At 42.0% G+C, this 24,134-nt stretch overlaps 1 protein-coding gene across 2 annotated transcripts in view; it reads left to right on the forward strand.

Annotated features, from left to right (window-relative positions):
• Nucleotides 1-24,134, forward strand: part of PTPN22 (protein tyrosine phosphatase non-receptor type 22) — a 605,270-nt gene that overhangs the window by 194,453 nt on the left and 386,683 nt on the right. For both annotated transcript variants that reach the window (XM_086923320.1, XM_086923319.1), the window contains exon 2: nucleotides 9,579-9,687. In XM_086923320.1, coding sequence (XP_086779446.1) covers nucleotides 9,579-9,687 — 109 coding nt within the window. The remainder of the gene's footprint in view (nucleotides 1-9,578; nucleotides 9,688-24,134) is intronic.

Genomic DNA, 24,134 nt, shown 5'->3' on the forward strand with positions numbered 1-24,134 from the left:
TCCTCAGCATCTTCAGGGTATGGAAGCATGAGGCTGTGACAATGCTGACTTGGCGAGAATGCGTTGTGTGTTGTTGGCGGTGAAGAGGACATTTTAGATCGTGAAAGCGGATGATGCTGGCCAGAGGGATCATATATATGTTGAAGAGGGTTGGAACTTCACAGATGAGGTTGTTGGGATCTGAGGTATACAGTGCGAGGCTAACTGACTGGGTCCTTCCAGTAAGGAAGGAGCAGGTCTATCAGAGTGCGTGCACTTGGATTCCGATGTCGTATTAGAGTTCCATGAGGATGGGGTGAGAGTGCATGTCAAATGCTGAGAAAAGGTCTAGGAGGTTGAGCACCGCTGTGTCACCTCTGCCCAGAGTCATGCAGATGTCATCCATGGCAGTAATTAGGACATTTTGCGTGCTGTGGTTGGTTCTGAAACCAGACTGAGTGGTGTCAATGAGTTGGTGGTCATTGAGGAATTCAGTGAGGCATCTGTTGATGATTTTCTCTAAGACCTTGGCTGGGTATGGTAGCCAGAAGATAGGTCCATAGTTAGCAAGCGTTGAAGGGTCCACTGAGGGTTTCTTCGGCAATGGGAGGACATTGTGTGTTTCCAAGTTTCTTTAAGGTCGCAGAAGACGTGGAGGCATTCAGAATGGGTGCGAGCATGGTGCTGATTGTTTGCAGTCCTCTGGAGTAGAGGTTGTGGGGGGCACGGGTCCGATGGGGTACCTGAGAGGATGGATTTCATGTTGGCTGCAGTTTCTTCTGGGGTAATGATGGGCCATGTGGTTAGTATTTGGTTTTTTGGATAAGATCGGGAGGCAGGTGGTAAGGTCTGAGGTGAAATATTTTACAATCTGAAGATTTCTTTGCTTCTATTGTTGCTGCCACCTAGATGGTCCGCCAGAGTGGCAAATTTATTGGTCCAAATCATTTGGTGGTAGCATCACAGGGAGGATTTGAACATGCTCCGGGCTGTATTGTCCTGGCTTATTCTCCATTTGCCCTCCAGGTATTTGCATGCCTAATAGGGCAGCTCCATGACTGAAGTCTAATGTACTGGAACCCTTAGGTCAAAAACATAATATGGCAGGAACACAAGAAAGCATGCACTACGGGATACTCAAATTGAACATGGAAGAATATATTAAAATGAAATAGGCACAACAACACAAAGTGCAGTGGGGTTTCATGCCACATTCCTGTCTCTCACACAGAGGTGCAGGTGCGAATGTGCACACTACTTCACTATAGTGAAAGTGTACAGGGTCCGACTGAGAGAAACAATGCATGACAGCAATCTATTCAGGCAGATGCAATTCTCCATTGTAGTCCTCCTTCTTATTTTTCTGATGGTGCATTAGTTCATTTATCAATTCAGGTCAGCTGGGTATCAGATCATCATGGTCCCTGGGAAGGCTTCCTCCTTGAGTCATCCCTTAGCGTGTATCTTTGTTTGTGTCTCCTCTGTAGCCTATTGTAGGCATTTAGGGCCAGATGTACAAACCTTGCAATATGCGAGTCGCAAATTACGTCATTTTGTGACTGGCAATTTGTGACTCACAAAATGGAATTTACAACAGTGTCTCAGACACTTTGCGATTGCTATTGGGGTAGCACATTGCCTGCCTCATTAATATTAATTAGGAAGGTGCAATTTGTGACCCCGTTGGGAATTGCTAGCACTCTCTGGGATTGTGGCAAGCTGGGGTCAGCAGACCACCATGTATGTGGCTGCTTTTTAAACAAACCAGTTTAATAGAAAAAAATGCATCCTGTTTAATTTTTTAAGAGTAGGCAGTGGTCTGTGGGACCACTGCTTGCTATTAAAAAATATTTTCACGGCCATTTACAAAAGGGAAGAGGTCCTTTGAGGACCCCTTCCCATCTGCAAGTAGCCTTCCACCCTTTTGAAATGGGTAGTAAACTGCAAGTGTTTTGCGACCACAATTGCGGTCGTATAGACTAAAGGCAGCTAATCAGGACAGGTTTTATGCCAAGATAGGCACCATTACAGTAGTCTGATCTTGATTGAATCAATGCCATGACTATAGCACTACAACCACATTCAGAAGGATAAAGAATTATTGGATGAATTTTCCTAATGTATAAAGATCAAGAGGACGGTAAACAGACAAAATATCGAATGGACAAAATATCGAGTACAAAATATAGGCTGGACAGAATATCGAATGGACAGAATATAGACATCAAAATATCGTTTTGAAGGTAAGTAATGTAATATCGAATTTTAAAATTTAGATAGTCAAAATATCGAAGTACATAATGTAGGTTAATAAAAATATCGAATTGGTATTTGCTTATAATTAATTGTTAATTAATTTTAATTTTGTAATTAATTAAATTTTAATTGCCAATTAATTTTATTTAATTGATTAATTGATAATTATGTTAATTTAACTAATATAATTTCTGTAGCAGATTGTGGGTTTATAGGGGAGTAGGGTGGAAAGTAATTTAATTATAATTAATTAAATATGTTAATTTATGTAGTGTTATTTATTTATAATTAATTGTTAAATAATTGTTATTTGGTAATTAATTACATTTTAATTGAGAATTCATTTTATTAAATTGATTAATTGATAATTATGTTAATGTTACTAATTTATTTTCTGTAGTGGGTTGTGGGTTTATAGGGGAATAGGGTGGGAAGTAATTTAATTATAATTAATTACATATGTTAATTTTTATTTGGTATTTATAAGATTTTAATTGTTAAGTAACTTTTTAATTACTAATAAAATAATTGTTAATTTGTAATAAATTAGTATTAATATATAACTAATTGTAATGATTACATTAAATTAGTATTTGTAATGAATTCATTATTATATTATATTAAATTGGTAATTACTTTTAATACATTTTTTTTATAGATATTAATATATATATATTTTTAAATAATATATGAAGTATCTACTTTCCCTACTGTTGCACTCACTGGAGTGGGAATAGTAATTTTTAACCCTACGCTATCCAACGCTTTCCCTACTGTTGCACTCTCTGGAGTGGGAATAGTAATTTTTACCCCTACGCTATCCAACGCTTTCCCTACTGTTGCACTCTCTAGAGTGGGAATAGTAATTTATACCCCTACGCTATCCAACCCTTTCCCTACTGTTGCACTCTCTGGAGTGGGAATATTAATTTTTACCTCTACGCTATCCAACGCCTTACCTACTGTTGCACTTTCTGGAGTGGGAATAGTAATTTTTACCCCTACGCTGTCCAACGCTTTCCCTACTGTTTCACTCTCTGGAGTGGTAATAGTAATTTTTAATCCTACGCTATCCAACGCTTTTCCTACTGTTGCACTCTCTGGAGAGGGAATAGTAATTTTTACCCCTACGCTATCCAACGCTTTCCTTACTGTTGCACTCTCTGGAGTGGGAATAGTAATTTTTACCCCTATGCTATCCAATGCTTTCCCTACTGTTGCACTCTCTGGAGAGGGAATAGTAATTTTTACCCCTACGCTATCCAACGCTTTCCCTACTGTTGCACTCTCTGGAGTGGGAATAGTAATTTTTACCCCTACGCTATCCAACCCTTTCTCTACTGTTGCAATCTCTGGAGTGGGAATAGTGATTTTTACCCCTACACTATCCAACCCTTTCTCTACTGTTGCACTCTATGGAGTGGGAATATTAATTTGTAACCCTACGCTATCCAACGCTTTTCCTACTGTTGCACTCCCTGGAGTGGTAATAGTAATTATTACCTCTACGCTATCCAACGCCTTATCTACTGTTGCACTCTCTGGAGTGGGAATAGTAATTTTTACACTTCCGCTATCCTACGGTAATAATATTATATATTTTTTAATTATATTATGTTACTATATATATATATATGTTTTAACAAATATGATTGTAAAACTTTTTTTATAACTTTAATTAAGTATTTAATTATTATAAGGTAATTTAAGTATTTTTAAGTATATTTTAGTAATCAATTGTTAATATTAATTTAATTTAACATTGTTTTTAATAAAGTCGATATTTTTACAAACTATATTTTTGTAAACGATATTTTTATTCGATATTTTTGTACTTACCTGTTTGTAGATACAAAGTCGATATTCTGTCTGTCGATAATTTTTCGCCGATATTTTTGCTAGTCGATATTATGTCCCTCGATATTATGTCAGTGATCCCAAGAGGACGCAACAGGAGCAACTTGACAATCCATTTGGAGGGAGTTGATTTTTACCCCTTGACATTTCACCGATTTGGATAACTTTGGACAGGGTCCAAAATCAAGAGGCCATTATATGGATGTCAAAGATTAGGATTCCCTAAAGTAATCAAGGTCTCTGTTTCATCAGTATTCAATATCAGCCAGCGCTGTCACTTAATATAGACAGCGCTGAAGGGAGAGATCGCCTAAGGGATTGATCATTGATTATTAGTTGAGTGTTACACTCAAAGGTAGAAATCTGAAATCATGTGAGCAAATGAGAGTCCTAACTGGTCTGACATTGAGAGTAAACATATAAGGAGTCAGGAGGGAAACATATGAAACTCCACAAGTTATCCTACTCAATGAAGAAAGAGAAGGACCAAGTGCTTTTCTCTGAGATCTGTTAGAGACAGTGCCTCTAATGCAAGTTTGAAGAAATTAGAGTAAAGGAAGAGTACGCTTGACTGTGTAAAAGCCACAGAAAGAACTAATATGGTCAAGGCATTGAAACTGCTGACTCCATTTGCTCATCGTAGATGACTTGCCACTAGGTTTCAAGGATCTTACTCATAACAGGAAGAAAAGAGATTGGTTGATGATTGATACTATGGGAAGGATTCAGGGTGGGTTTCCTCAAGAGGGCGAGGATCATACTAGTCTTAAAAAAACCTGAAACATTATAGGAGAATAAGGAGGAGTTCGTAATATCTAAGAGAGGCTATATAGCTTTCACAAGTGAAGAAATCCCACAGGAATATGATCCAGACGAGAACCAGACTAATGCTTATATAAAGTGGCTGACTGATTAAATCAAAGTAATTCTGTAGAACAGTATGAACTTATCTAGCGGGAGGCTGGTGGATAGGAGGAGCAATTCCTCAGCAATACTTTCCCTGATAGTATTGGTGTTTGTAGCTCATTCTTCTCAAAAGCATTGGGAAACAAAGTTGGACTCTCGAGAATCACATTAAATCATTGATAATTGTAAACAATTATTTTTATTTACAATTAACAGTTAAATTCTGGAAGAGCAATACTGATGATGATTTGTAACTTGAGCATGAAAAAAATGCTTCTTAGTTTTCTCATTTCATTTTTGGCGTAAGTTAGATTATACTACTTGTCAATCAACTTTTGGAGTCTACTTTTTCTTTAATTAATCAAGTTCATCCTATACAATTTGAGATATGTATTCTCTCAGATGAAAGAACAATAAGAGGACCCAACCACAATGGAATGAAATTAATCTTTTATTATGAGTACTCTAAACATATGCATGCCAGTGACTGGAAATACATTTGTGTTTTTCTCTGGAAGAATCTCTCTTACAGCCAGATACATGAAGCTACCATTCTGCGATTAGCAAATTGCGAAAATTTGCGAATCACATTTTGAGAATCACAGAATGGTATTCATGTACAAATGCGAGGAAAAAAAGCGAATCGCAATTGGCGATTGCGATCTTGCCGCAATCGCAAAATAATCGCAGAATCGGCAATTTCCTATGCCGAAATTGCGATATCGCAAATTGCGATATCGCAAATTGCGATCTTGCTAACTGCGAAAAACGGGAAGTCGCATTTCGAGCCCACTGATGACATCACAACCAGGAAGTAGGCTCACCACACCCACAAACAGAACACAGAGCCAGGGAGTGGCAGCAGGAAACTGAGGAGCACCAAAACCAACACTCTGCAGCACCCCAGCCTGAAAGAAAGTGTCCAAAGATGTCCCAGGATGCAGCAGGGAGCAGTGGGCAGGAGAGGAAGAGGAAACGAAATTTTTTTGAAGCCGAATTGGAGCACCTAATTGAGGGGGTCTGCAAGGACTATGCAAGGCTCTTTGGAAAAGACTCCCGGAGGGTGCCAGAGCCCGAGAAGGGCAGGATCTGGCAGCGCATCGGCGCAAAGGTAAATTCTGTCGGTGTGACCCAGCGCTCCATTGATGACATAAAAAAGCGCTGGTACGACCTGAGAGGACGTTCCAAGGAGCGGATTGCTGTGAGGCTTGGGGAGCAACTGGCCACCGGTGGAGCGGAACCTGTAGCCACACCTAACACCCCATTGGAGGACCTGATTGAGGACACCATTGCGCCAGCAGCCTGCGTGGGGGTCCTTCAGCTGGACTCATCTCGACCCAGCCAACAACAAACTGAAGGTAAGTGCCATCCGACTGCGACCCAGTCCCCTAACAATGCCCTTAGTCCTGAGCTAGCAACATGACATCCCCAACAATGCAGACCATGCTCACCGAAAAAGCCCAATTGCATTGTGGAAGTTGTAGTGTAATCATTTACCCGCAGTTAGCCCAACACTGCCAGAGCACTCAATGCAAAGTCAAACCAAAAGCCAGTCAGGGAAAGCAAGGGTGCATGCATGTATCAACATTGCCTGCGCAAGATACATAACTTTAATCATGCACCCTTTCACATTACAGGTGCAGGTGATCAAGCCAGCACGGACAGCGAGGCGCTGCACATCGCTGAGAGCCAGGAGGACACTGAGGGTGAGGGCCAATCCTCCCAACAAGCCGGCACATCACAGCCACCAGCAGTGCTCCCACCACCACCAACACCACCACCACCCTGTGCCGACAGGGCCCCCCCTGCAGCCACAGCAGTGCACCCACCACCACCAACACCACCACCACCCCGTGCTGACAGGGCAACCCCTGCAGCCACAGCAGTGCAGCCAACCCCACAGCAAACAGCCACAGCAGTGGTAAAGGCTCCACTCCCAGCGCCTCAGAGGCAGACGAGGCGCACACCTGGTGCCAGGTCAGAGACCAGCGCACTGAGGCGCCAGCAGCGCCAGGGCCCAGCAGGCACTGCCAGGGCACTTGAAACACCCGACCCAGGCCTGGCCATCGAACGCCGCATGCTGTCGGTGCATCGCACACAGGCGCGCCACATGGCAGCAATGCTCGCACAGATGCAGGCAAACGGCCAACACATTGCCCAGATGACCGCAGCAGTGCGAGAAAACAACCAGCTGCTTGTATCCCAGCAGGACATGACCCGTTGACGCCACTGCCAACTACTGGCCCGCCTATCGACCTACACTAGGTCAAATCATGTAGTTGGCAATGCTACATCTCAGCTGGCACGAAGGTCACTTGCCATGCAGGCCCAGATGGTGCAGTGTTGCCAGGATGTGGCCAGGTCACTCGACCTACTCACCGCAGCTGTGCTCGGCAGACAGGCCACTGCCCAGGAAGAAGCAGAGAGGGCTGACGACGCAAGTGAGGCTGCGTCAACCAACAGCAGCGCCTCCTTACCACCGTTGCCTGCACGTCGCCGCAGCAGCAGGCCAACATCAGGAAGTAGGGCCAACACCGTCCCTCAGGATGCGGAGAGACGACTTGGGGCGCCTCGTCGTCACCGTCCGTGAGGACTCTAACACTCAGAGGGAGGCCATGCAGTCAACCCCTGCAAACCCCCTACCCCAGCATGGGGAAGTATGGAGCAATACTCTCTCTATCAGACAATTTAATACTTAAAGGCCAATTTATTGTGATTTAACAATAAAGATGAATGTTCAAACTTGATACACACTCATGTCATTATTACTTTTGTCATGCATGGGTGCAGTGTTGTGATAGTGGAATGTGTGCACTAGAAACCGTTCGTAGTGATGTGGTTGCGGCGCCTGTGTCCTTCAGCAGGATCTTGTCCGCGTGCATGACATACATGTGGAGGTGGCCGGTTGTCACCTTCAGACTCACTGCCAGATATCTCCACTGGTATCCTGCGCTTGGTAGCAATGTTGTGAAGTATTGCACACACGGCCACGATGCGGCAGCAGACCTCAGGTGTGTATTTGATGGCCCCACCAGTCTTGTGCAGTATGCGGAAATGGCTCTTCAAAAGGCCAAATGTCCTCTCTATGCAATTTCTTGTCCGTATGTGTGCAGCATTGTAACGCCGTTGCTGCGGTGTGGCTGGGTTGAGGTATGGGGTGAGGAGGTACTCACGTAGACCGTAGGCGCTGTCACCTGCGGGTAATGAGCACAGGGTGAGTGCCTATTCTGCGCAGATACATGATGAAAGTATAGTATATGGGGACATGTGTACTTACCCAGTAGGTGTCCTTCGCCAAAGTCTCCCCTTACCAGTCGTGTCTGAATGCCGTTGTGCCGGAAGATGAAGGAGTCATGTGTGCTGCCGGGATATTGTGCCACTATGTCCGTGATGATATTCTTGGCGTTGCACACCATCTGGATATTGAGGGAGTGGTAGGATTTGCAGTTGCGGTGCATGTATTCCGTTTGTGCTGATGGGCAGATGTGGATATGGGTACAGTCAATGCATCCAATTACATGCGGAAAATGTACAATGTTGTAGAATTTCAGCTTGGTGTCATTTAAGTCCTGCTGGGTGGTTGGGAATGAAATGTAGTGGTGTAGCCTGGTCAGCATTGCATCCAGAAAACTACTGAGGCAGCGGGACATGGTGGGCTGGGATATGCCCCCAGCGACAGCAACTATCCCCTGGAAGCTTCCGGAAGCCAGTAGGCGCAGGCTGCACAATACCTGTACATGGGTGGGGACGGCATTGGTTCTCCTTGTTGGATGCTGCAGCAGGGAGTCTAGGTCCTGGATCAGCTTAATGATCATTGGGCCACTTAGCCGGTACCTTGCATAGATTTGCTCCCTGGTTTGGCCCAGAAGGGAGACCCGCTGCCGGAATATCAGCTCCTGGATCCTACGCCTGTTCTGTGCTGCTCGCTGCAGCCTACGCCGCCTGACCACCATGTAGAGTCCTGGCATTGTGAGAGTCCACAGTCTCCAGCTGCATGTCCTTAAGTGTGTTTGGTCAGGCCAGCACCTGTATGCAGTTAACTTTAAATTTTTTTAATTTTCTTTTTTTTGCTGGTTACCACCTGGTTTGAGTTCTCCTTAAACTGCGCGTCGCTAATAGTGATTTTCGTGTTTTTCGCAATCTGTGAATTTTCTTGAATGCCAATCGTGATTATTTAGCGACTTCGCAAATGTATTCGCAGAATCATTGGTTTCTCGCTATTTCCGAATCGCAAATTAGCAGGTTTCAGGATTCTGCGATTTTATTTGCGAATTCGCAATTTTTATTTAGCGATTACGCACTTTTGCGATTTTCACTTTCATGAATAGCTTTTACTCAATTTGCGATCGCAATTGCGAATTCGCAGCAATTGCGATCGCAAATTAGCTTCATGAATCTGGCTGTAAGTGGCTTACATGGTCTGTCAGTTCAGCATACCTCAATTATTTTTCTGGACTGTAAAGCTTACTATCGGTATATGGTAAATATGTTGTGGTGTAGTTTCTATATTCTTGCTCTACAAAAATGTGCCAGGACAATATCAAAATACATCCTAGTATTATTTACTTTTTTTCTCATAGAAGCTGAAAAGGCAATCAGCAAAACACAAGACTGGGAGAATCTTTACCACGAAGGTAGCAGAGAGACCGGAGAATATAAAGAAGAACCGATACAAAGATATTTTACCTTGTAAGTCTCATATGTTACCGCTTCACTTTTATGAACAGGTTATTCTGGCTAGGCAGCATTGCATTTTAGCCATTAGAGCAAACATGACTGTTTCGGAAACCTTCTATTTCAGCACAAGATACTATACTTTAAAGAAGAAAGCGCCCATGCAAATATGGTATTGCATGATATGGTATGGTATCGTATGGGTATTTATATCATGCTTACTAACCTTGACAAGATTCTGAAGCGCTTTCTTTTTTATGCAGGTAGTACGCTTCTCTATGCAAGGCCATTTTTAGTGATTGCCCAAGTATATATTTTGCAGTTAGTTAGTGTTATGCAAATATTTGTCTCACAGAGATTATTGCAAAATTGTTTAGGTTTCATAGGTGAGGCTAATTTCATGTACTTGATTTATGCGATGCTTCACACTATTAGTAACATTGTCATGCATATGAAGATAAGATTGTTTTGCTGTTTGGTTGTCTTGCCATATGTCAACAGTTCTTTATTCTGGTTGCCCCTAACAATTGTTTCTTAATAATAGTCCCAAAAAAGATTCAAGCACAGTGTGCACATTTCAGACAGTGTAAAACCGCCATAAATTCTCTAACATTCTCTAACAAACTATATAGATTAGTAATTAGATATGTCTGTTAATATACTATTCATCTCTATCTTAATGTATGGTTTTCGCGTACATTTAGGCTCTCCCTCCCGTTTTTTTCCTTCCCCCTAGAAAAACGGAAAATGTAAAAGGCTTTATTTATATTAATTGAAGTTTATATGTATTTTGTTCCTAATATACCTGATTTGTAAACATTTCTGTTTAGGTACATCCAATATTGATGATATGTTATACTGTTTTGTTTTTATAACAACATGTATGGGTCACTACCTTTTCTGTTGCTCGATAAAGCTTTATAAACAGAGAATTTGTCATGATGAACTATATAAAGTCGCATTTACTTTGATGAGTATGAATGTTTAAATCTGTAGTATAAAAATGTGTTTAATTGGAAAGCAAATAATGATATAGTAAGAAACATCCATGTACATTTTATATCTTCTGCATGTTTTTCATGGTAGATGTAAACATATGCAAGAATGATTTAAATGTCATGTGCCTATTGTTGTGTGAGAGGAGTTTTTTTTCAATTGTTTCTGCTTTGATTGGTGTTTACATTGAGAATGAAGTTCATAAAAGCCCATTCCCCTTGTCTGTTGGAAGCTTGTGGGATGTAATTTAGAATCAGTTGTGGGTGTTAGGTATTTTTTAACTTACTAATAGGATTCTATGCAGTGGTGGTCTGTCATTACGGGCACTGGGGCTCTGTCCCCTTTCCAAAGCATTATGGCTGTTAGGGTGAGCAAAGGTCAGCCATATCAAGGTGAGACAGCCAGGTGCTTTACATGTGCTAATAAGCACGCATCTGCCTGTCTGAGCCAGGGTTTACCAGTCTGAAGGTCTCACAGCTGTACCAGCAGACGCGGGAGAGCATCACTGATAGAGTCAGCCCTAGGTGCTTCATGTTTTAGGTCTGAAGTGCCCAGAAATGACTGTCTTTCATTGACCCCTCACACCTCCCTTTCCTGATCAGCAAATCTAACTAACCCAATCCCACTCTGTGACGAATTAGGGAAGTTCCTCCTTTCTTTATTTGACCCATAAAATTGTCAACCATTAGGAAGATGTGGCAGGGTCTTTTTGCCTTTCCCCTGAAGTCTCCATGTCCTTCCTGAGCAATTGTGCTGCTTATTACCTGCTGGTCCTCCCTTCACCTCTGTAGCCTAGTTAGTGCCGTATTGAATGCTTGGGTGCGTGTATAAATATGAATGTTTGTGTATTTGCATATGTGCTGCGACTGGATGAGTACAAGTGTTTGTATGCTTGTGCTTTTGAATGGGTGGTGAATGTGAGTAGCATGCCCATGTGTGTGTTTGTCAATGCATGGGTGTCAGTCAGTCACAAATTCTGTGTATTTGGACTCTTGTCCATTATTAAATGAAGCACATACTTAATAATGCATCAAACACAATCAAGGTAAATTACAAGAAGAATTACATAGAGTGTGTAAAATGCACTCGTTGCAAACTTTAAACTCTTTCCAATAGCTCTTATCACATTAAGAGAATGCCTACAGAAGAAAAACAATCATTGTTGATGAGAGGTTATACCATACTTGATTAAAATCGGTAACATCTTGGGTCTCCCTCCTGAATAAAATTTACAATCCAAAATATGTACACAAGGACACTTCATATTTATAGCACATCCACAGTTACCCTGAATTAGGGGTGGGTGGAACGTTCTGTTCTTACTGCAAAATTGGTGGAATTTTGGCCACTCACGTTACTCAGAGTAACGTGGCGTTCTAGGCAAATTATGCAAATCGCTATGTGGCAGCATTTCCCGCCCACGAGGTTCCAGAATATTGAGAGCTGCAAGCATGTGCGAAATTTGGCATCTCCTAGTGATTTTCTAACACAGGAAGTTGCTGGCATTCGCGAGCGGTCGTGGTAAGAGGCCGGCAATTTGAGTAGATTTGCTGCTGCTTGAGCATATTTTCTATTCGACTAACAGCAAAATCAACTCGGATGGCAGCGCGCTCTTGCATTATGGATGGTGCAGTTCACGCAGATTTTCAGTGCTGCTCTTGCTATCTCCGTTAAATTGTAGAGTGAGCAGGGCGAGCTCCATATTTTCTGCCCATTGACGGAATTCCATTGAATCTCACAGAGTTTTTCTGTGACTCCACGGAATTGCACAGAGTGAAACTCTGCGAGTACCGCCTACCCCTAAGTTTCCCTATCTCATTTGATGACTAAGGCCATGCAATCAGAGGATTAAAACAAATTCAACATTTTTAAATTCCATGACACATAATTTGGTCCTGGAGGATAGAAATGTACGGAAATGTCATTCTATTGTCTCGGGATTCTATTAAATACTACACTGTACTCTTTAAACGTATATTTTGCAAATCTTTGTTCAGTGACAACATTTAAATTTACAGGTTTAAGTCCACTGACAAAAACTTCACTGGGACATCCAAGGTGGGGGAGTCCAAGTGAAGCTGATCCATTATCATTTTTATCTGCTCTCTTGGTCTTGCAGCCCTCCTCAGATTGCTAAGTTTGTCCTGATCAGCTAATAGTAAATGATTCAGAAAGTTCACCATCAACTTTATTGAATCAAAATACCAAGAAACTGATCTTGTTTCCATTCAAATTGCTTGAATCATGGAAGATTTAGACATGATTAATAGTATTTTTATAGAACAGTCTCCAACATAAGTCCAACTATGATGCTCACTCATAAGCAGTAACTCTATTCCTTAGAAATATTTATCTATGATGCTCACTCAGTAACTCTGTACCATATACACATTCATATTGCACCATGGCTTTAAAAGCATCCAACACGGAAACCAGGGACGGGCCTCCATACTAAACTTACATAACCCCGCTATAGTTGAGAGAGCCTTCGGTTCCACTAAATCTACATGAATCTTCTAGTTCAAATTTGAAATAAATATAATTCCTATACATTCATAGGAAGTTACTTATTTCACCCTTAAAACCAGTGAAACATTTTCTTCCTACATTCGAATATCATGTTTTTTGTCTTTTCCAGATGTATCAAAGTTCTTTTTCACAATATTTAACAAAGACGTCCAGTTTTCTTTGTAAACCTACTTCAGTTATATCGAAAAATACTAAATAGTAAGCATAAGGAAGACAAGACACATGCTTCCCACAAATCTTATGCAAAAAAGAGTAGGAATTCCATAATGTCGAAGGTAAATCCATAATATACAGGGCAAATAATGTCAGGTCAATATACATCCCGGAGTACGCCATTTCTAATGAGAATTTGTCTTGTAGAATGGGTTTCTAGAATAACTTCCTTCTGAGCCCAATTTCCTCTTTGAGAATTGCCTATATTCCTCCTGGTATTTCTGCCTCTATAAATGAATCCCACAGTAATTCCTAATTAACCATGTCAACACCAACTGAAAATCTACAAAACAGCAGTAGAGGTTTCAATATACTTCCAGTGTCTTTTTTTCGAACCCTTCTTTTGTACTGGAATTAAATATTTAGCATCAATTTATCTCTGCATCTCATCGAAAATGGTTTTAAGGAATACCTTTGACCCAACATCAGTTAGGTTTAAGAGGCTATCATTTTTGAGTCGTAAATATTTCCCTTTTTAAACATTGGTTGAATGAGTGCTCCTTTCCACCTACCATGTACCTTCCCTAAAGTTTTAATAATTAAATAATGTTGTTTGAAAATGGATGAGTGTGAGTTAATGTATGCTCGTCTGCTTATGAATGGATGGGTGTATGTGCGTCCGTGAGTGCTTGTGAATGGATGGGTGCAACCATCTGCACGTGTGTGCGCGCGTATCAATGGATGGGTGTGTGTGTGCTTGTGGATAAGGTGGAAGTGAGTGTGTGTGCCTGCCTCACCACTCCTCCAAATTACCAGGGACCACTGATTCTTTAGTTCTTATATTGCTCATGAGGTCGTAGAGTAATAGATGTCTGTTATTTCAGGTAGATTAATGTAGGGAAAAGCCAGGTGTTTATCATCCTTTTCAATCCTGGGTGATTTCTGTGGCTTATATTTTTTCCACAAGTGACTCCCATAATTAAGTGTGTTGGACAGAAAGGATGTACTACTGATTATTATTTTTTCTTTTAGAGTGGTATGATAAATTGGGTGCTAATCGGGACCATAATGTCTTTTTCTGAGTATTTCTTCAGCTTCATCTGTAGGAAAACTTGCCCTTTTCTGTTAATTGCCTTGTGTGTGATGTAGAATATTGTCAAACTTGTTCTTGCAATCAGGAGGCAGTTAAGGACTTCAGTATAAGAGAGATGTGTTTTATAGGTTCAAATGTAGCAGTTGTGTTGGTGCTGCATTCTGGGTCATATGCTACCAGTCTTGATATGAAGGGGTAAGTAGTTCCTGGATCTACTGTGAGAATTTTAAATGCAGCAAAATACACTGGAGGATCCGCATAGGATAGAATATAGATTTTGTAAAAGAAAGGGCTTAATCCATGATCATTCCTAGTTATCGTGCATCATTTGCAGTTTTTGGTGGTGCTTCCCGTTTATTACACCAGATTTATGGTGGATCATAGCTTTTCCAAACTTCGAATATTAGAATCTCAGTTTTCTGTGTGTTGAGTTTAAGGTGGGTCTCTTTCATCCATTAATCAGTGGCTCTCATTAAATTTTTTCAAATTGAACGTTTTCTGGATATCATCAACTTAGTTGTAGCATTTTATATTTTTATTTATTCCAATAATCATCAGACCCAGCATATAAAAATAAATGAGTTCTTAATAATCAATACTTCTAGCACAATAAATAGTAATATGCAGCAATAATTCATGGATGCCCAAATGTACTAGCCTATGATCCAGCCTTCATTGCTAATATTGACATATATGGATCTATGTATCCCCTTTTCGCTGCAGTCCCTTAAAAAAGGTAGTCTTTTCCCTAAATGTGTGTACATTTTTGGGTTCCCTTATAATAGGGGAATATAATTCTTCCCTTTCTTTAGTTTGTCTCATTTTGGCTATCCCTTGTGGAACATGAGGTGGATCCGGTAATCTTCAATTTTGTAAGATAATGTATTTGGCTACCAGTGAGGCAATAAAAACAAATTGTTTTTGTGCACAGATAAGTTTAAGTGAGAAATTCCATACAAAATAACCAAGGGATGGGGATCTAGGTTTTGATTAGGTTGCCTGGTAATCCACTGGAAGATCCTTGACCAGTAGCCTAATAATTTAGGACAGGAAAAGCAAATATGAAACCAGTCCCTGAAGAACCGGGTTTCTAAACCCAGCGGCGCCAGGGACACGCCCAAAGTCTTCGGATTCCCCTGTCTTGGTATACAGAGACACGGAATACTTCTGGGTGGAGTCAGAGACCAAATTTATTAGCTGCAGCTAGTAACAGTAATCTCAGCAATACAACACGGTGTACAACTCAAGAAACTGTTCGATTTTTGTAAGGCAAAACATCCCTTTTTATCCCAAAATTCACAATACGAGTACACACCCATTGCGCAAAATTCTAACCAATAAGGTACATTCTCAAACAAAGTATCACATAGCAAAAACTCTCAGTTTACATTGATCCAACCCACAAGTTAATTATTAGGAATGTCCCAAATCCAATCTTCACAAGCCGGACAAACCCATAATTGAAAGCACAATGCATGTATTGAAAGAGCATAGGAATGGAAACAATGATAGATAACGAGCAAGATAAAGCATGTGTAAGGAACCTAAAAGTTAACGATGTCCTGAACCTTAGTTCGCAATCTCAGACAACAATCAACCAAGGAAATTGGCTTAGCGAGGTCAGTTTCAGATGGAGGGGCCAGTTTCTTACAATGCACCTTAAAGTCAAGAAAAGGCCTAGTTAATAAGTGTATGAACAGCGAAGCTCATGCAATTTCGTTCGTTCGGTTACCTCCACGGGCCCACGTGATGGCAACACAAAATGGAGTCACAAACAAAATGGAACCCATGCTCGAAAACGAAGTCTTTGAATACGTAATGAACTCGCTAGCTAACGTGACAAATTTACTCCATTTTAGCCGTACTCACTAAATACGGTTCGACATCACCAAAATCGTAACGGAACCATGACCTCACGAGACAAGTCAGAATTTCACAGAACCTCAGACCCTCCTTTTGCCATTACGTAGGCAATAACCCAAACTCACGTTAATCTGAATCTAGGTCTATATCAATATTCATCAGATCATCAAGATGTTGCTGGAGCATTATCCTACTATTCTCTACTTCTCTCGAGACAGGTCTCCACACACACAAGGTAGCACAAAGACTACAAATGGGGGGAGAACACTGGATGCAAAGACAACAAGAGAAGAGAATAGCTAAAACCATACCAAAGAATATCAGAATCTTCCATCCCCATCTGGACAGTAGTCCCCAAAACCAAACCGTCAATGACCAGTCTCCTTCGTCCACATGAATAGACTCGAGACCTTATGCAGTCTAGAAATGGCCTGGTATACCGTAGGGGCATTGTCTGGTATGAAAACACAACTAGATTGGATCAATTTGCATATTCCTCCTCTATCTGCAAGTATAATGTCTAAAACCATACGGTTTTGTAACGTCATAAGACGATCCGCTTGAAGCTCAGCAGTGACATTACTAAGGGCACCTGCAGTCTCATTGATAGTGGCCTCAACCACTCTCGTAAGGTGTCGTATATTCCTGCTATTGGCCATAGGACCCCAAAACGGTAGGAAACCCTTGAAAAAGTCTCCTACTTCCTGTGCTGCGGTATCTTCCTGATCAAAGACACCTCTACCATATCTTGTCCTATGATAGTCTGGAGTAGCAGTATACGTAGGGGGAAGCAAAAATGCCAAGTAACAAGTTCCCGAAAAATCAGGTGGTATCCATGTGTAGGCTCTGTCATGACAAACAAAATACGTGCCATTAGCTGGCATGAACGGAGGAGAAGTCTGGGATGAATAAACATAGGTGTGAGCACACACACTCTTACCTAACTGAGCTCTCGGATTTCGACCACTACCTTGCAAACAAAAGTGGCCTTGATGTGGTACAATCCAAATCGGAGGAGACCTTTTTCGCCTCTCTTTCTCTATCAGACTAGTACTATACCCTGTCACGTTCCAACCAACGTAAGCCTGCACCTCATCCTTAGGGATAGCATTATATGCATCAATATCTCGGATCATATCTACTATTCCCTTTATCAAGGCACTATTACCCGGATTGTCTTTCAGGGAACGTAAACAATATACCTCATTCGCATAGATAAACATAGTCTGATAAGCCCATACAGACCCATTGAAAGAAAAAGGCAAAACCAAATAAGGCATACCTCTATCTGTGGTATGAGGCATAAGACCACAAACCCAGCAATCAGTGGTATTTACTACCAACTGATGCTGATGCAACAGCTGTATAAAAGAATTGTTAACAAATTCCGATCTCCTTATCTGTTCAAGTTCAGGCAACGTGTAAAATTGGTGCGAAGAAACAGTAGAAAAAGAAAGCATAGGTTGGGACGTAGGTGCAGAATTCAATGGAGTAGCATGAATAATCCAACCCACAAAAGCTAATGTGATACTTAAAAACATAAAAGAACACACTATTATAAAACATTTGCCACTCATCAATGTACATAATCTCATCTTAAAATTCATTTTATCAACAACTCTCTCAGTTACAAAAAACTCCATCCTCTAACCGTGCTGTTCGCGGCAGTTGTTTCTTTTCGCTCAAGTCTGTAAGCCCAGGGAACGCCCTAGAACAAACCAGAACCGCTGACCTTAAGTCCACACGGCTCACAACCTTAAGTCTTTATACCGCGACCCTACAGCTGAGCTCGGATGGTAGCTCAAAAAAGAAAAATAGAAGTAAAAAGTTTCTTGTCTGAAAGAGTATAGTTCCCAAAAAAAGCTTAACTTTATTTGTCCATGTTAGATCTCAGATTGTAGCGCTCTTTACCAGACACCGTCTGATCCTTAAAAAGCAACTCTGGTTGGGTAGTATCAAGCTTCAGTTGAGGAGGCACAGCTTCTTGTAGAACTTCGTCATCCGCATGTTCCGACTGAGTCCATGTCAAACATGCATCACTAAAAGGCACAAAATTGGGGACCTTTTCAGTTTCTGAATCTGCAATTCCTTCCCTCACCCACTGATCATATGGTAAGGGCAAAGGAATCCTCTTGCACTGGGTGGCATGCACCCAGTTTTTTTTGTCAAACACTTTAACAGCAGTCTTTGTTGCAAGTAGAACCTGGAATGGTCCTACCCATCTCGGTTCCAGATTCTTTGTCCTCTGGAAATTCCTCACTAACGTCCAGTCACCAGGTTGTATTGAATGTCCTGGATCCACAGAAGCTGAAGGTAAGGTATCGTGCACCTGTTGGTGAAGAATACGCAATTTAGCAGTCAAGTCATGTAAGTAATCAACCAACATAGAATACTCGATGTCGCTATACTCATTCAGCCTCGGCACACCCCAAACGTTTGCCGGGCGACCAAAAACAATCTCATGTGGGCTTAGTCCCAAACTAGAATGTGCTGTCGTCTTTGTTTGACAAAAGTGTCAAAGGCAAAGCATCGTGCCATGTAAGACCAGTGCTTGCTTGTATCTTGGCCAATTTAAGCTTAAGAGTGCCATTGTAGCATTTGACCAAACCAACTGACTGGGGGTGATTCGCAGCATTAAATTTCTGTTTGATTCCCAAACCCGCACACACTTTCTTCATAATCTGGACCACAAATTCACTTCCATTATCACTCCATACCATCCATTCACTTCCGTTATCACTCCATACCATCCTCGGCAAACCAAATCTAGGGAAATATTCCTTTAGCAAAACCTTGGCTGTAAATATAGCAGTATTATCTTTTAGGGGGTAGGCCTCTACCCATCGGGAATAGGCACAAACAACCACAATGACATACTTTAGGTTGTTGCATCTCTCCATGTGAATAAAATCCAACTGCAACACCTCAAATGGATACGTTGGAGGAGCAAAATGACCAGCTGGAGTTGGGGTTCCCTTGCCAGGATTATGCATCAAACAAATGATACAGTTTTTAACCAAATTCTTTCTCAGTAGCTTCTGCCTGAATCGATTTCACACTTTCTATCATGTCTTCACACATTCCTCCTGCCATAACCCATCTAGCAGGGCCTGCAACATACATTCGACTCGTCACATCTTTCACCGTTTCTCTCGCTACTTCATCCGCAAACGCATTACCACGACCAACATCATCCGTAACCTTCCTATGTGCACTGCATTTCACAATCGCAACTTGTGTTGGCAAAGTAAGTGACTCAAGAAGTTCATTCACCAATTGTCCATGCTGAATTTACGTACCATGAGAGGTAATAAAACCTCTTTCCTTCCACAAACGTCCGAAACTATGGGCAACACCAAATGCATACTGGCTATCAGTATACACATTCACTCTCTTACCTTTCGACAATACACACGCTCTCGTCAGTGCAATCAACTCTGCTGCTTGAGCTGAATTCTGTGCAATACGTGCAGTTTCAACAATCATGTGCAAAGTCGTAACCGCATACGCTGCAGTCGTATCGCCATTCGTAAGCTTAAAGCATGAACCATCTACCCATAGGGTACCATCTGGTTTCTCAAGAGGAGTATCTTTCAAATCAATTCTACCCTTTGTTTCCTCCTCTGTCAGAAGAAAACAATCATGCTGTTCCTGAACATCTGTCTCTACAGAAATCGGCAACATTGTAGCTGGATTCAACGTGTTGTACCGCTTAATGTGCACATGACTAGCCAAAAGCGTCAACTCATACCCTGACAAACGTGCACTAGTAAGGTGCTGAGTTCTAGTTTTATTCAGTAAGGTATTCACTGCATGTGGGACCATCACAATCAACGTATTATCCAATACCAAACCAGCAGACTGTCGGATAGAAACAGCCGCTGCCGCTGTAGCCCTCAAACAACTCTGCAACGCTCTAGCTACCGGATCTAAAGTAGACGAGAAATACGCACATGGGCGCTCCTTGTCCCCGAATTGCTGTGTCAATACTGACAATGCACAACTCTCTCTCTCGTGTACGTAGAGTGTAAAAGGCTTACTGTAGTCGGGAGTACCCAACACCGGAGCAGAACACAATGCATCACGCAACTCAGAAAAACTCTTCTGACATTCGTCAGACCAAGGAATAGGATTAGGTGTATCCTTAAGGGTAAGTGCCAACAAAGGTTTCGCCAATAGGGAAAAATTCGGAATCCACTGCCTACAATACGAGGTGATACCCAAAAACGCACGCACCTCTCTTTGTGTGGATGGCACAGTCATTTGAGCAATCGCTTGAATATGCTCTGGGGTCAATCGTCTTTCCTCCTTCGACAAGAGATGACCTAAGTAGGTCACTTCTTGGCGGCAATACTGCAACTTCGAAGACGACACTTTATGGTGAAGGTCAGACAAATGTCGCAACAAAGAAAGCGTTGCTGCTTTACAAATCTCTTCATCATCAGCAGCGACCAACAAATCATCCACGTACTGGATCAGAGTCGCACCAGGAGGTAAAACAAAAGCATCCAGCTGAGTTTTTAAAGCCTGACTATAGATGGAGGGACTCTCACAATAACCTTGAGGAGTGCGCTTAAACCGGAAGCTTCGACCTCCTAAAGAGAAGCCAAAAATATCTCTGCTTTCTTAGGGCAATTGGAATACTAAAGAAAGCATTCTTCAGATCTATAACAGAAAACCAAGCAGCCGAAGCAGGGATCATAGTCAATAAGGCAGTAATGTCCGGAACAGCAGGAAACTGTGGCACAACAATTTTGTTGACCTCTCGAAGGTCAATCACAAACCGATACACAGGTGGCTGAGAAGAGTCAGTACGCTTAAGGACAGGCAGAACAGGACTGTTACACACATTACCTCTCGTTTCTTCAATCACATCTTTCTCAACCAAATCATAGATAATCGCTAAAAGAGCTCTCTCACCATCACTAGAGATCTTATATTGGGGAATGCGAGGTAGCTTAGCATTCAACTTGAGAGTAACAACATAGGGTGGAATCTGCAAAAGGCCAACATCATTCGGACCTGTAGCCCACAAAGTATCAGGAACGAACGCAATTCCAGTGGAAGCCGATCTTTAGACAAATACATCTGAGTGATCACTCTCTTACCCAACGTAAGATGTACTCCTGAAGGAGAACAATGTAATGTCGCATACAATCTTTTCAACAAATCCAAACCCAACAGATTCTCACCACAACCTGTTGTTAAAATAAGGGGTGCTTCCAATTCACAAGGACCAATAGAAAGAGACAAAGGACTAGAAACCGGATTACGAACTGGGGCACCAGAAAATCCTACCGAGACATTCGTCAAGCCAGACAAAGGTGCGCCAGGGAGTTTAGAGTGCATGATAGAACTCTTAGCCGCACCAGTATCCAAAAGAAAAGGTTCTGACACACCTGATGTAATTACTTCAACGTAAGGTCCACTCTGGTCTACTGGAACTGACACTACTCCCTCTCTTTGTCCATGGCTGTCCTAGCTGTCATTAAAGCCAGTACTCTCACCTTCAACATAATAGTCATCCGTGTAGTACTGAGCAGACTGAACAGACGGAACGTTCTGTTGATCAAAATAATTCACAGAATCCTGAGGGGGAAAGGGACGTTCGTTCTGAGAAAACGTACCACGTCCTCTACCCCTAGATGCTTGTTGAAAACCACCACGGCCTCTCTGACCAGACACACCATTTGCACGTTGTAGCAAAACCGGACAACTATTCTTGAAGTGACCCTCTTCCCTACAATAAGCACACTGATTAGGACCTAGCGGAAGTCGCGGAGGAAAAGACTCAGGCTTCTGCAACAATCTCTGGAACTGTGGGGGCTGCTGAAACTGGGAAGGTTGCTGACGCTGATTCGAGCGAGGCGGATACGCCTGCTGTAAAAGAACCTTTGTCTTTAATTCTTTAGTCTTCTTTTCTGCTTTATCCTTCTCTTCTTTATCTCTATTCTCGTAGTATTGTGCAGTAGCCAATATCTGGGCAGAAGAAGAAACAGCCCATGAACTTATTACAAAGTTCGGGAAGCAAATTAAAAACAAACTTATCCACAAACAATCGTTGGCCACCTTCTGTACTCATGTCCTGACCACTGTGATCGATGAATGTTTCTTCAAACCTAGTGAAGAAATCTGACACACTCTCAGCTTTCTTCTGTTTGCATGCTGCTAACTTGTCCTAATTCACTTGCATAGGAGGCATCAAAGTTTTCATTAGATTAATAATCCTACCAGGTAATTCTGCAACTAAAGGCTCAGGTTTGGCACCTCCTACCTGTCGTCCATCTGCAGCAACAATGTTAACCCACGTATCTCCTAACTCTTGTGCGTGATTCTATGATGGATCTTCGCCCACAAAGGTTTGAGGAACTACATTACCCAACAACATATCTATGTCAGCTAGATTCATAACACACGCATCAACTGTTTGGGACAACTCCTTATAGTAACCAGCAGGATTCTTATGGGGATCAGGCAAGGTCTGCTTAAGGGCCAAGATCTCTGCTCTCTTCCAAGGGACATGTACCCATACACGCTGAAAATGCGCCGGAACAGCTGGGGGATTATTATTCACACCTCCAGCTACCGCTTCACGCCATACTGGGGGAACTTCTCTCATAGGATACTGCTTCACTTTCCTCCTAACAGAAGGATCAGGTTCAAACAACGACTGAGAAGGAAGTTTACACCTAAACGCAAGAAGCTTCCTCAACATCGGGACACACTATCGTCCCTTTAGCAAATTCAGACTGAACATCAAGCACTTCCTGCAGGATAAGACCCAACTCGTTATTTTCCCATTCTTCACGAAGGAAAGTACACATCGCATTAAAAACATACCTTTGCTTAGGCGGATCCCACTGCAAGAAAACATCCATAACTGCTTGTAAATCATACCTAGAAGCATTCAAAACCCATCTACGAGCCAAGAGATCCAACACTGTCCGCTCTTCGGGACCAGGAAGCTGACTACGACTCTGCTTACGTTCCGAAACCGGGGTCATATTCAGTGACCCAAAGAATGGAGACAAAAGACTAACATTAGTCTCAGACATCCGTTTCCGAGCAGAAGGAGAAGAATTTGACATAAGAACAGAATACAAAGTGTTTTGAGGAGAGAAAGACACACGATCAGTAGAAAAAGGAGTCAAAGGCACAGGAGAAGAAGGCAAAGGAGTTTGAGGCAAGACTGGTAACAAAGCTGGCGGCGCTAGAGAAGGCTGCGCCAATGGAGAAAGAACCAACTGTGGAATAGCAGCTGGCGGCTGAACAACACTAGGGGGTTGAACAATTGGGGGTTGCGGAGGTGCTGTAGCACTCTGCACATAAGGGGGTGGTAATCTCAACAAATGCGATATCAAAGGATCCTTTTCAGAGTCATTTGTCGCATTCGAAAGAAGAGGTGGCAAATCCGGATAACATTTGTCAATGGCCATGCAATGCAGTCTATCTGACACCTCAATCGCACAATCTTCTTCATCTTCTTTAAACTGCCTAGCAGCTTGCATAATCGATATATTCTTCTCTTTCCTATCTTTCTTCGCTTGCTTAATTTCTCGCTGTTTGGCTTCCTTACGCCAGAGGCGGAAAGAGTCAAACATCGCCGACCAGGCTTTCTTCCTAAATAGCGCAACTTCTAGGTTATCTAAAACCTCTGATTCGAAACTACCATGTTGGGGCCATCGTAAGACACCATCTTTCCTAGTATAGCGGATCCATATTTCATTATGCGTAATTGTACTCACGCCATGCTTTGAATAGAGCTCATAAGTTGGAGTTCCAATCCGAGGTATCGGACACGAATCCTCCAATCAGGAATCCCTTCTAC

This window comes from Lissotriton vulgaris, chromosome 5 (genome assembly GCF_964263255.1).
Source record: "Lissotriton vulgaris chromosome 5, aLisVul1.2, whole genome shotgun sequence".
Classification (NCBI taxonomy): domain Eukaryota; kingdom Metazoa; phylum Chordata; class Amphibia; order Caudata; family Salamandridae; genus Lissotriton; species Lissotriton vulgaris.